Source organism: Trachurus trachurus, assembly GCF_905171665.1.
Source record: "Trachurus trachurus genome assembly, chromosome: 15".
NCBI lineage: Eukaryota > Metazoa > Chordata > Actinopteri > Carangiformes > Carangidae > Trachurus > Trachurus trachurus.
In genome coordinates, this window is record NC_139906.1 from 821728 (window position 1) to 835289 (window position 13562).

A 13562-nucleotide genomic window follows, 5' to 3' on the forward strand; every position below is an offset into this window, starting at 1 on the left:
AACAGGCAGCGTGATACGTCATCACGTCGTAGCCTCACGTCATCACGTCGTAGCGTCACGTGACCACAACACAGTTACGGTTTACCCGCGAAACGGACGGAGCTCCTCTGTTCCTCCTGTTCCTCCTGTTCCTCCTCCTGCTGCTGTGAAGCTTTAACCGCGGGTCGATAGTTGATTATTAGTTGATTATCGGTAGTTTGTGCTCCGTGTTTCTGGGATGTTCTGTGAAAAGGCGGTGGAGTTGATCCGGGAGCTGCAGCGGATGAACGATGGACAGCTGCCCGCCTTTAACGTGAGTTAGTCCGGGTCTGGTCCGGTCCAAGACCCCGCTGGTCCGGTCTGGAGCTAAAACCCAGTTTCTGTTGTAAAAGGTTTGACAGCAGAAATGATCTGTAGGAAGTTGAAGGATTAAAACCTGGTGGACAACCTGGTCAACTAGCTGCTGGAAAGATACAGGGACAAAACCCCTTTCTGGGGGAGTTCTGCTGGAGAAATGATGTAAATGCAAATATGTAGGTACTACAATGGCATAAATAGTCATACAACATTGTCATTGACAGCAGTGCTGAGTGCTTTGTGTTTGTGCTTTTTACCTCTATGTTCTCCTGTGTGTCTTGTTTTCTGTCTTCAGCAGCTTCTCACAACGAGCACTTTATCTTTATCTGTTGTCACTTTTCATAACGACACTTAATCAATAATCACATATAGATTAGATTCACTGAGTGAATCTATATAAACTTTGGGTAAATTAAACTTTAACCAAAGTTTGATGGAGATAAAATGTCTGAATGAAACTTCACCATCTCCCTGAAAACTGCAGCTCAATGTGACACGAGCCAGAAACAACTGTTCATAGTAATTATAACAATACTAATAGAATGAACACATAACAAATAAGATAATAATGACATTTAAATGTAGAATCACAGATAGAATAGAGAAGGAAAAAGAGAAGAAGACAACAGTAACTGAACTACTGATAAAGCTGCTGTGACACTAGAAATAAGATGTTTATGTTGTTGTGTGTGTCAGCTTTATGATCATTCAGGTTTTGAGTTTGTGTTGCCAAAACCCCTTTCTTGGGCCATTTTGCTGGTGAAATGATGTAAATGTAAATATTTAGCTACTACAATGGCATAAATAGTCATACAACATTGTCATTGACAGCAGTGCTGTGTGCTTTGTGTTTGTGCTTTTTACCTCTATGTTCTCCTGTGTGTCTTGTTTTCAATGTCTAGCAGCTGCTGCAACAATATCTGCCCGTTACGGGACAATAAAGACTTTACTTACTCACTTACAACTGTAACATTTGGCAGAGAGTATCTTGACACATAGGAGGAGGCAGGAAAAAAAGATTCTGGGGTTTGTTGCAACTTGATTTTAAGATATCACCCTCAACATCCCAAAAAAGTACTGTTCGCCTGATATTCTCATGAAAATTATTATTTTTCAGCACTTTATGGAGAATATTGAAAACTTCCTTAACTCATAAGCTTCCATTTGAGTCCCAGATAGCCTTTCTATCTCCAAAGCTCCACTTGCTGTGGCCAACGGTCTTCTCTATCTATCTGTTCACTTTGGGGAGACCAGAAATAGAATGGTTTCTGATCATGACAGTTAACATGGAGTTTTTTAATAGGTGTTGCATTGTTTGGAGACAGCCTGGAGCTTTTCCAGTAGCTAGTAGAAAGACTATCTTGGACTCAAATGGAAGCTTATGAATTAAGGAAGTTTTCTATATACATTCAGGGATGCAAACAGCGGCCGAAAAGCGAAACTCGCTTTTTTCATGACCAATTAGGTGACTTGTGTGAATCGTTCAGATCCGAAGAGTTTTTGTTTTTGAGGTGGGGGGGGTCTCAGCGTCTCAGCTGGGGTCAGTAAAATGTTTTTCTAACAGGCTGACAGTGACAATCACGTGAAACTGAGGCGAACTCATTCATGGTCTCTGATTATACTGGTAACAGCCTTATATTCACCTCCAATGTAGACGCGACATCTAAAATCTAAATTTTAGGCCTTAAAATGTCTTAAATTTGTTGAATTATTGTGTTCAAGTCTTAAATAATTTTAGACAGGTCTTAAATGTTCTTATGCCCACCATGGGCGAGCATTTCACTCGCATTTGCCCCTAAAAAAAAAATACATGTGTGAACCAGGAAAATCACAAAAAAGAAAGAGCACAACCTGCGATTGGTCAAAAACTACAAATCCCACAATTCTCTGCTCTCAACAATAACAGTAGTTAGTGTAAGTAAGGGAGAGTGGAGCTGTCGGTGAAAAGAGGAAACAACGCCACGTCTGGTCCTGTTCTATGTTGTTCGTTCACACCGTCACCATTTATTCGTTACGTCCGCGGTGTAAAAGGCCGTGACGCAAAGACGCGATTAGGCGCGAGACGCGGTAGACGCAACTTTTTTTTTTTTGCGACGCTACACCCGATTCTTTTATGGCGACGGGACCTTCGCGTCTTCGTCTATTTCATCGTGTTTGGAGGAACGCTTTTTTTTCGCTCGAGTTGTGACGCGCGACCAAACGCGAGATACGCGACATGACGCTCCTTCTGACTCGTGTCAAAAAAAAAAAATTCACGAGCCCGCCAACAACTTTTTTTTTTTTTTTTTTCCAAAGGAGGTTCAACTGGACTTAGTTATTTGTCTAGGAAGACGTTTCACCTTCATCCAAGAGGCTTCATCAGTTCATGTAGCATCTGACCAGGCTGGGACTGGTCCAACTATCTGGTGTGGAGACTCAGTATAAGTCCAGTTGCTTTCGATTTAACCTCCTTTGAAATACTATGACCTGGACAAATGAGAATATGCACAGGCCTACAACAACATTTCTGCTCTCACCAACCATGGTCGAGGTCACAACGCTGCTGTAGCTGCTCTGGAAGTCCAAGACTCGTCTGAGGCCAATAACGATAACGTGACGCACAGTAGCCTATACTGTTATGAGACACATTATGCATCCCAACTGTCTTTTTTTTTTTTTTTTACCAAGAATGCGCCCAAAAAAATCATGACCCAGGGGCCAAAATTCGAAACAAATATATATATGTTTTTAATCATAATTCTCCTGATGTCGGTTTAATGTAAACAGATTGCGCTGATATGCGTCATGTGACAGCGGGGCAGAGCTGCAGCTGCTGTGCTGTGATGGACCTGATCAGACTGGCGGTGGTTCACATCAGTCCCAGATCCCCCGAAAGCCCCCGCAAATAATACATCGACAAGAAGTTAAGTGGCAAGTTGCACCTTTTCGTCGGCTTATTATTTGCGGATTATTATTTTTTTTATAGCCTATATAACGTCACTGCAGCATGCGGCTCTCAGTGCTTGTCGGTGTTGTGTCTATAAATTGTGAAATAACTTTTCCTCGATAGAAATATGAGACGTGGTCGACAGGTTTCATTCATCCATGTTTTGGCAGACGATACAAATAACCAATGATAATGAGATTTCCACCGCGCCGAACCAATCATGTGGCTGGAATAGAGCCAGTCAACAGTAACATGTGCATTTGTTTGGGTTGCTGCAGATGTGCACATCAGCTGACACCGCCGGTAAAAGAGAGAGAGAGAATGAGTGTTGTCTCGGAAAAAACCAGTAAAGGAGAAGTTGGACAAGTGACTGAAAAGACGCGTGGTGCGTAATGGGGACACCAGGCAGCTGGAGCGGACCGCGGTCACGGTGCGGCCGCTCTGCTGCTGCTCACCTCAGTGTGTGTGACAACTCATTCATGGTTGTCTCTGATTACACTGGTAACAGCCTTCCTATTCACCTCCAATGTAGACGCGACGTGCGCGCTCGTTACCCAAAGCGGCGCGTATCCGCGTGCAGTCGGTGCGACGGCGCCGCCGTTTCCCCCCGTGCATGTCCGTTGCTGTGTCAGGCAGGTGTCTCCCACGGAGCTCTGCCCCGTTTCTACGGTGAAGGAGAGACGTCGCCTCCGCGATGTAGAATGTGTTCAATTAAAGTGAAACTAACACATTATATAGGCCTATATGTCCATTACACACTGAATGGGATGTTAAATCCCATGTCTTTATTTCTTCAGTTTATTTTAATAGTAATAATTATGACTAACATTCAGTGAAGACCTAAAAATCAGTATCTCCAAAATTGAAATATTGCAAAGGTTTTTATTTTTTTAAAGCATTTTTAATCTAGAAATGTTGGCCTTCTGAAAACTGTCCATCTATATGCACTCAATACTTGGTTGGGGTTGAACTACTGGAAATGGACTTTTCTGTGATATTGTTAATGGTGAGCCCCCCCCCCCCCCCCCCCAGAAATAGAAAATTCCCTTAATTCATCAGCTTCCATCTGAGTCCCAGATAGCCTTTCTACTAGCTACTGGAAAGCTACAGGCTGTCTCCAAACAATGCAACACCTATTGTGAAAAACTACATGTTAACTGACATGATCAGAAAACATTCTATTTCTGGTCTCCCCAAAGTGAACAGATAGATAGAGAAGACCGTTGGCCACAGCAAGTGGAGCTTTGGAGATAGAAAGACTATCTTGGACTCAAATGGAAGCTTATGAGTTAAGGAAGTTTTCTATATACATGTTAGGCATAATAAATATTCTCCATAAAGTGCTGAAAAATAATAATTTTCATGAGAATTTGTCAGGCGAACAGTACTTTTTTTTGTCTTTTTTGGGACGTTGAGGGTGATATCTTAAAATCGAGTTGCAACAAACCCCAGAATCTTTTTTTCCTGCCTCCCCCTATGTGTCAAGATACTCTCTGCCAAATGTTATAGTTGTATGACTATTTATGCCATTGTAGTACCTAAATATTTGCATTTACATCATTTCACCAGCAGAATGAGCCCAGAAAGGGGTTTTGGCCCCTGTATCTTTCCAGCAGCTAGTTGACCGGGTTGTCCACCCAGGTTTTAATCCTTCAACTTCCTACAGATCATTTCTGCTGTCAAACCTTTTACAACGCTCCCTGTCGGTTTGTTTTGTTGCTTTGCCCCGTGGGTATAAATCAGTATATTAATGTTCGGTGAATTATTGATCACTCAGGGTGTTAATGGATCTCCTCCTGTTACTAACGAGTCTGGTTCTGGTTCTGGTTCTGTCCGGTTTTAGGAGGACGGGCTGCGGCAGGTCCTGCAGGAGATGGAGGCGCTGTATGAACAGAACCAGAGCGACGTGTAAGACCCTGAACGCACCACGGGACATCTACACTGAGACTTCAGGGTTTAATTTAGAGTTTAATTCAGTTCTGCTGCTTCTATATTTATTGGATTTGTTCATTTTTTGTCAAATTTGTTTTATTAAGTCAAGTGAAGTCATCTTTATTTAGCCTATAAAGCAGCTTAAACACAACACAAACTGCTCCAAAGTTCTTCACAAAAGAACAATTAAACAGATAAACACAACAGAGAAGAAAAGAAAACCTGAATGATCATAAAGCTGACACACACAACAACATAAACTTCTTATTTCTAGTGTCACAGCAGCTTTATCAGTAGTTCAGTTACTGTTGTCATCATCTTCTCTTTTTCCTTCTCTATTATATCTATGATTCTACATTTAAATGTAATTATTATCTTATTTATTATGTATTCATTCTATTAGTATTGTTATAATTATTCTGACCAGTTGTTTCTGGCTCGTGTCACATTGAGCTGCAGGTTACAGGCAGATGGTGAAGTTTCATTGAGACATTTTATCTCCATCAAACTTTGGTTAAAGTTTATTTTACCCAAAGTTTCTATAGATTAACTCACAGTGAGTGAATCTATATGTGATTATTGATTAAGTGTCGATATGAAAATTTTAATTTAATTTAATTTCCTTTATTTGTTTAAGAGGGACAGTGTACATTAATGAACATTTTAAAAGAATAAAATGTAAATGCACCCAATTATAGCCAACAGGCTAATTTCCGTTGGCAGTCCCCCTGCCTGATGGAGCATGGCATGAAACATAAAACAAAGGTATATAAAAAGTTACATTAAGATACATTAAGACAAATAACACAAATCACTACACAACAATACACCTTAACCCCACCCCTCCCAAAGTGACAACAGATTAACAAAGTGCTCGTTGTGAGAAGCTGCTGAAGACAGAAAACAGTGAAAATGGAGCTGAAACAAGAACTGTTTTCTTTCATTTTAAACTGAACTAGTTTGAACTGTTGCCATGGTGACCAGCTGGTGATCACCATGGCGACCAGGTGCGTTCAGGTGTCACTGACTCAGCTGTTCCTCTGTGTGTTTCAGTAACGAGGCGAAGGCCGACGGCCGAGCTGAACTCATCCCCTCCATCAAACTACGACACTGCTGCTTGTTGAGGAACCAACGCTGCCTCACCGCCTACCTGTAACACACACACACACACACCTGTAACACACCTGTACACACACACCCACACACACACACACACACACACACCTGTACACACACACACACACACACACACACACACACACACACACACACACGCACACACACCTGTAACACACACACACACACACACACACACACACACCTGTAACACACACACACACACACACACACACACACACACACACACACACACACACACACACACAGACACACACACACAACACAGCTACACAGGGCCGGCCCCAGCCTCCATGGGGCCCTAAGCTAAATCTTTATTTTGGTTCCCCCTCTATTACTTTGTTGATTAATTGCTATAGCAGCTACTGGGATGGTGAACGTCACCTATAGGTCGACTAAAAGTAACAGAATAAAACCAACAGACGATGCGTTTACTGTAGCTACACTTACAACAAGTTGAAATGCAACAATAATTTAATACGTTTTTTGTAATTACGCAGTGTTTCTCTAAGGATCGACAAAAGTTACGCACTACAATTTTAAAAAAGTTACTTGCCTTTTGGGGGCCCCCCAATAGTTCCCTCCCTCCATCTTTCTTTCCTTCCCTTCGTCCTTACTTCCTTCCTCTTTTGATTCAATTGACCGGATCTATTTCCTCCCTTCTCTCCCTTCTTGCTCCCTTCTTCATCCTTCCTTGAACGAATCTGTTCCCCCCCTCTGTCTTTCTTTCCACAATCCTTTTCTCCTTCCTTCCTTCCTTCTTTCCTCCCTTCCTTCCTTCCTTCCTTCCTTCCTTCCTTCCTTCCTTCCTTCCTTCCTTCCTTCCTTCCTTGACCCAGCAGGACAACAGGAGGTTAAATGATAGACAGGAAAATAATCCTCATCTGGTGATTGATTGATTGATTGATTGATGGATGATGTCACTTCCTGTCCAGGTACGACCGGCTGCTGCGGATCAGAGCTCTGCGGTGGGAGTACGGCAGCGTCCTGCCGGCCAACGTTCGATTCCACATGTGTTCAGAGGAGGTGAGGTCACCGGGGGGTCAAAGGTCACCGGGCGTCGGTCCACAGGAAGTAACTCTGTGTGTATGTCGAAAGTCAAAAAGATTTTCAGAATAAAGCTGAAACGTGAGAGTCAGGCAGTGACCTCACATCAACAGTTCACTTTATTTTGAAAGGTCATTTTTGTCGTAAAGTGAAAATGTAATTTTTGAGCAAAAAAAAAGTTAAATTTTTCATAAGTTCAGTTTAATCTTGAAATTCTACAAATATTTAAAAAAAAAATGATTTAAATGTTTTATCAAAAAGTTTTATTTTGAAACTTCAGGAAGGTTTGGGAAGTAAGGACAAAGGGAAAGATGGGAGGGAACAGATTGGGTTAATTAGGTCAAAAAGGAAGGAAGAAGTAAGGATGAAGGGAAGGAAGGAAGGAAGGAAGGAAGGGAGGGAATAAGGATTGTGGAAAGAAGGAAGGGAAAAAGGAAGGAAAGAAAGATGGAGGGAGGGAACAGATTCGTTCAAGGAAGGAAGAAGGGAAAGAAGGGAGGAAATAGATCCGGTCAATTGAATCAAAAGAGGAAGGAAGGAAGGAAGGAAGGAAGGAAGGAAGGAAGGAAGGAAGGAAGGAAGGAAGGAAGGAAGGGAGGGAATAGATCAGGTCAATTGGATCAAAAGAGGAAAAAAGTAAGGACGAAGGAAAGGAAAGAAGGAAGGAAGGGAATATAAGGATTGTGGAAAGAAGGAAGGGAAAAGGGAAGGAAAGAAGGATGGAGGAAATTAAATATCTATTAATTTACAAAATGTTAAGTCGAAAGTCAAAAAGATTTTCAGAATAAAGCTGAAACGTGAGAGTCAGGCAGTGACCTCACATCAACAGTTCACATTTTTGTCGTAAAGTAAAAATGTCATTTTGGAGCAAAAAAAAAGTTTAATTTTTTCATAAATTCAGTTTTTAATCTTGAAATTCTACAAATATTAAAAAAAATCTGATTGTGTGTGCAGCTGCAGTGGTTCAGTCAGTATAAGAAGTCTCTGGCCTCCTTCATGCGCTCGCTGGGCGGCGGCGAGGGGCTGGACGTCACTCAGGACATGAAGCCGCCGAAGAGCCTCTACATCCAGGTCTGACTGTAAACCACTTCCTCTTCCTACATACTAGATTTAATCTGCATAATAATAATAATATGTGTGTGGGTTTTTGTGAGAATGATATCGAAACAGTAGAACATATTTTCTTTGAATGCGAGTGTGTTGTACAATTTTAGACTTCATTTCAAAACTGGCTGTTTTCTAAACACATTATTTTGCCCCCATTTAATTGGATGTCGATCAAGGTTGGACTACAGTTAAAGGATAATTTCCGTTTTTTACAACCTGGACCTCATTTCTAGCATTAAATACGATCATTTTACTCACCCAGATAACTTTGGTGTCATTTGGAGTCGTTTTGACGAAATTAGCTCCAGCCGAGAGGCGCGTATATCCGTATAATGCGAGAACACGGGGCAGCGCAATGCAGCCTCTAAATAACACATTATCCGCCGCAAAACTCGTTCATTTCACCAATATTTAGTTCTGATACCCCGGATGTTGATAACAGCTAACCCCGGACTCAGAGGGGAACAGCACTAGCCTATCAGAACTAAATCTTGGTGAAATGAAGGAGTTTCTCTGCAGATAATGTGTTATTTAGAGGCTGCATTCTGCTGCCCTGTAGACTCCATTATACGGATATACGCGCCTCTCGGCTGGAGCTCATTTCATCACAACCACTTGGAATGACACCAAAGTTATCTGGGGGAGGAAATGATCGGAGTTTATGATAGAAATAAGGTCCAGATTGTAAAAAACGGAAATTATCCTTTAAAGGAAAAGAACTTTTTTGGTGAACATTTTAATTTCCCTTGGAAAACATTTCATCAACAGATGTAAATACCTCAAAGTGAAACCCCACTTCAATGGATGGATAAACAAACTCAAAATGTATAAAAAATCTTTGCATTAGGCTACATGAAAAGCAAAAATGCCCTAAAGTTATTTTCTTTGCTGGACTGAGACCCTCACGTTCTCTTTTCTTTTTGTTCTTGATTGATCCAGAAGCTGATTCAGCACTGTGAATTTATATATTACCAATGTGCCTTTAATGTTTGTATTTTGAAGATACTTCAATAAAAAATAAAAATCCAGGTCTGACCTTTGACCTTTGACCTCTGGCTGCAGTCTGACCCCCCGACCCTGACCCCCCCCTCTGTGTGTGTGTGTGTGTGTGCAGGTGAGGTGTTTAAAGGACCACGGAGAGTTTGAGATCGACGACGGGACGGTGATCCTGCTGAAGAAAAACTCACAGGTGAGAAACACTGAGAAAGCCGCTGTTAAAGGGACAGTTCAACATTTAGTCTCACCATAATAATCCCTATAGTCATAGCAGTAGGTTCGTTACCTTTAATTGTCGGTGCAAGCTGTTTTTAGAACGGCGGAGCAGAGCCGTGAGCTGCTCAGAGCTACGCTACGGAGGCTCATTATGGGATTTCTTGGTTTCCCTCATCAAACTCATCAAATACACAATCCAACAACTCCACAACGCTCTGGTGGACAAGTTGTGAGCTGCACATTCACCACGCTATGAGATAATAACACAACGTTACCACACAGAGTTGTTTTAGAGGGAAATTCATGTAAAACCGCTGATGCACGTTGCCTTCAGGGACAGTTTTTCATCAACAGTCTCTGTATTTCCCTCTACAACAACTCTGTGTGGTAACGTTGTGTTATTATCTCATAGCGTGGTGAATGTGCAGCTCACAACTTGTCCACCAGAGCGTTGTGGAGTTGTTGGATTGTGTATTTGATATAAATAAAAGTGATAAAGGTAACGAACCTACCGCTATGACTATAGGGATTATGGCAATGGGCCAGTTTGACTAAGGGGGCTTTCACACCTACCTCGTTTGGTCCGGACTTTCGGACTTTCCAGATAGTTCGGATCAAATTGACAGGTGTGAAAGCTCCCCTGGACCACGGTCCGGACTAAAGACCGAGTCTTTGGTCCAGCCTCAGGAGGTGGTCTCGGTCCGGACTATCCTGGACCAAGGTCCGCTGCTGCGTAGTGTGAAAGCATTTTTTTGGAAGGTTCGAACTATCAGACCAAACACAGGAAATAACGTCAGATTCGCACGTGCCGAAAAAAGTAAATAAACAGAAAAAAAGGAAAGAGGAGCCGCGGCAACCGGCGGCAACACTTGGGGAGAGGAGGAGATCATATTATATCCAGATTTGGTCAGAGGGATGGGTGTGTCAGTGTAGGCTACACTTGTAAACGTTTACACGGAATTAAACAGTAGAGTGTTTAATATAAATCCCCAAACGATACATGCATTTTTTTATATAGCCTATTTTTTTTATATATATTGACCCGAATATATTTTTTTCCGCCGAAAAAAGTCTGAAAAAGACGGATATTTATCAGCGGGTGACACCAAACAACGTCTGCCCCAGCAAGTCAGAGCTTTTATTTCTGTCACACTCACACACAAGTGACCTGGAGAGATGCAGCCGCATCTGACGAGGATCGCGCGTGTGTGCGCATAGCGTGTGTGTGTGTTCCCCTCCACTACACAAAACAGCTGATCGCTGATCGCTGCTGCTCTCATCAATGAGAGCACGGCACAACCCTCTTTTTTCTCTCCTTTCATCAGCTCTAAACTCACTCTTCTGCACCGCGATTACAAACCACAGCGTGCTTTCCAGCAGTAGGCTATATTTTTCTTTTTCTTTTTTTTCCTTTTTTTTACACATATTTCTATTTTATTTTTTTCAGAGCACTTTCTATGCGCTAACGTCAGACGCACGCTCATCCGTCATGACGTCGGTAGATCCTTTAGTCCGCTGTCATAATAGCAGTGTGAAAGCGAACTTTACTGGACTATATGGAAACAATGTAACAAAAAAAAAATTAAGGTCCGGACTATTAGGTGTGAAAGCGCCCTAAATGTTGAACTATCCCTTTAAGATGGTGTTGAATGAGGTGTGTTTGTCCGTCTCTCCGTCCTCAGCACTTCCTGCCGCGGTGGAAATGTGAGCAGCTGATTCGTCAGGGCGTCTTGGAGCACGTGGTGTCCTGAGGCCGTGATGTCACAGAGTTAAGCCCCGCCCCTTCCTCTGCACCCCGCCCCCCCTCACCCCCCTCCTCCTCCTCTCAGATTATTGTGATGTGAAATAAACTGTTTGTTTTTCTAAAACCTGCATCAGTTTGTTTTAATGACGTGAACGAACCCGACATCGTACCTGCCTGAAGTGCTGCAGGGTGACTGACTGCATCAAGTGTAACAGACAAACACTGGCCGGCGAATCATAAAGAATGAGGCCCAACTCATCTTTTCTGATGTTTTAAGATCAGGGGCCTCATTTATCAAAGAGGGTGTAAAACTGCTACTAAATATTTGCGTACGGCGAAAAGACGAAAATGGCGTACACCCTAAATATTTACACCTTTTTCAGATCAATCAAACTGTGCGTACGCACAACTCTCCGCAATAAATCACACCGGACCCAAGAATGGTGCACACGTGAACACACCTCTTACTCCGCCCCCAGAACGCCTATATACAACTATATATGGTCAGCACGTGCATATTTAATTAGCCATGTGCTCTGTGGAGCGGCTACAAAGTGACAACAAAGTGACAACGGAGACAACGGGCGGAGGACGGGGGAAAGAAGCGGAACTTCTCCGCTTCTCCGAAAGCAGATACACGGGCAATAAATCAGTCAGAAAAATTATCTTGCATTTTAATAAGCTACAATAAAAACAAAAACCTCCCAAATCTCAACAAAAGGAAGCAGAAAGAAGAAGAATCTTATGTAATCTGCCGCTTTATCCCAGAAAATCTTTTTTTTTTTTTACCTAGATGTTAAAACAATGTAGGAAGCAGGACGATAGTTACCATTACTTTGCAGGCCTTCCCACTACACAGTTACAGCTCTACTGGACTCGGTTTAGGTCATTTTTACAGCTGAGTCCTTCACAGTTCCTCCTCAGGGCCGCGTTGTCTCACTCTTTATTCTCTCCTCTCGTCAGCTCCAAACACACGTGCACCTCGTTAACTCAGGTGACAGATTAATAACAGTCTCAGTAGCTGCAGATCAGTGTGCGCTGCTGCCGATGTGTTTTTAAACTTGGATGGTTTGATCCTTGTCGGACGTCACACAGCCTAATCAAAAAAGCAAAATCCTCAATCCGCTCTGTTTATCAATTAACATAAAGCCTAGTGTTGTTATAGAGCGGGTTGGATTGCCAGCATCAACGGTCCACCACTACCACAATTACTTTAAAAAATCCTACTGTCTCTTCTAAATGTACTCCGCTCCTCTCTCCCTCTCACACTGCAGTTCTCTGACTCAGCAACGGTGTCGCCAATTCCTCCTGTTCCTCAAAACAGGTGTAAATCACGGTACGCCAGGGTCAAAATGGGTGTAAATGTCCGCACTTTTCCCCGTCAGGTTTTGGCTTGATAGATCCCAAATTTGGCGGAGAAAAGTGCGTACGCACAAAACGAGGGGAAAAGGGTGTAAAAAAAGGTGAATCCACAATGATAAATGAGGCCCCAGGGCTGTGATTTACGGTCAAACAACAAATGGTAAATCACTGATTGTGGTTTTGAGTAAAGACAGAATATCACATAGGCTATACTTTCTATTTAGAAAGACAGACACAAGCTGAATTGAGGTCAGGGCTTCATTGCTGAGCTTGGTATTAGCTTTGACTGTAAATCTAAACATTGAGATGCCTTAATGCATGTTAGTTTAAAGGAGTATTATCGCAAATCCAAATCCTTAATTCGGCCACTAGATGGAGCCAGGCGGAGTTTATCAGATATAAACAAGTGGGCAGCTGTCAGAGAGAGAGAGCAGCCTCGTTTAGTCCCCCCCCCCTCCTCCTCCCTCCTCCCCCCTCCTCCTCCCTCACCAGGCTGAATGAACGTGCAATCGCGGGGAAAAAGAAAACTCACTAGTGGAAGCGGCAGCTCTACGTTGCGCACAACCACAACAACGACAACAACAGCAACTGAAACGTCCTCCTCCTTAATAACGCTGAGAGGACAGCTGAAGAAAGACACAGGGACGTGGAGACAAAGTGTTCTACCAGCGATTCAGTGACTGTGAGCAGCCTAACACTGCTACATTACTTACTGTTGCATATTTGTCCGGTTCGGAGGTCGGATTTGCGAGTTCCGAG

General features: G+C 42.7%; 1 protein-coding gene across 2 annotated transcripts; it reads left to right on the forward strand.

Annotated features, from left to right (window-relative positions):
- The first annotated feature begins 103 nt into the window (after positions 1-103).
- Positions 104-11502, forward strand: gins1 (GINS complex subunit 1 (Psf1 homolog)). 2 transcript variants are annotated; one of them, XM_083987798.1, is made up of 7 exons: positions 104-292; positions 5106-5170; positions 6248-6346; positions 7267-7357; positions 8333-8449; positions 9600-9674; positions 11380-11502. In XM_083987798.1, the coding sequence occupies exons 1-7, from the start codon at positions 218-220 to the stop codon at positions 11446-11448; spliced, it is 591 nt and encodes a 196-aa protein (XP_083843924.1). In that variant the 5' UTR covers positions 104-217; the 3' UTR covers positions 11449-11502. The 2 variants fall into 2 exon arrangements, with proteins under 2 accessions (XP_083843924.1, XP_083843923.1); XM_083987797.1 differs by lacking the exon at positions 8333-8449.
- Positions 11503-13562: the final 2060 nt, after the last annotated feature.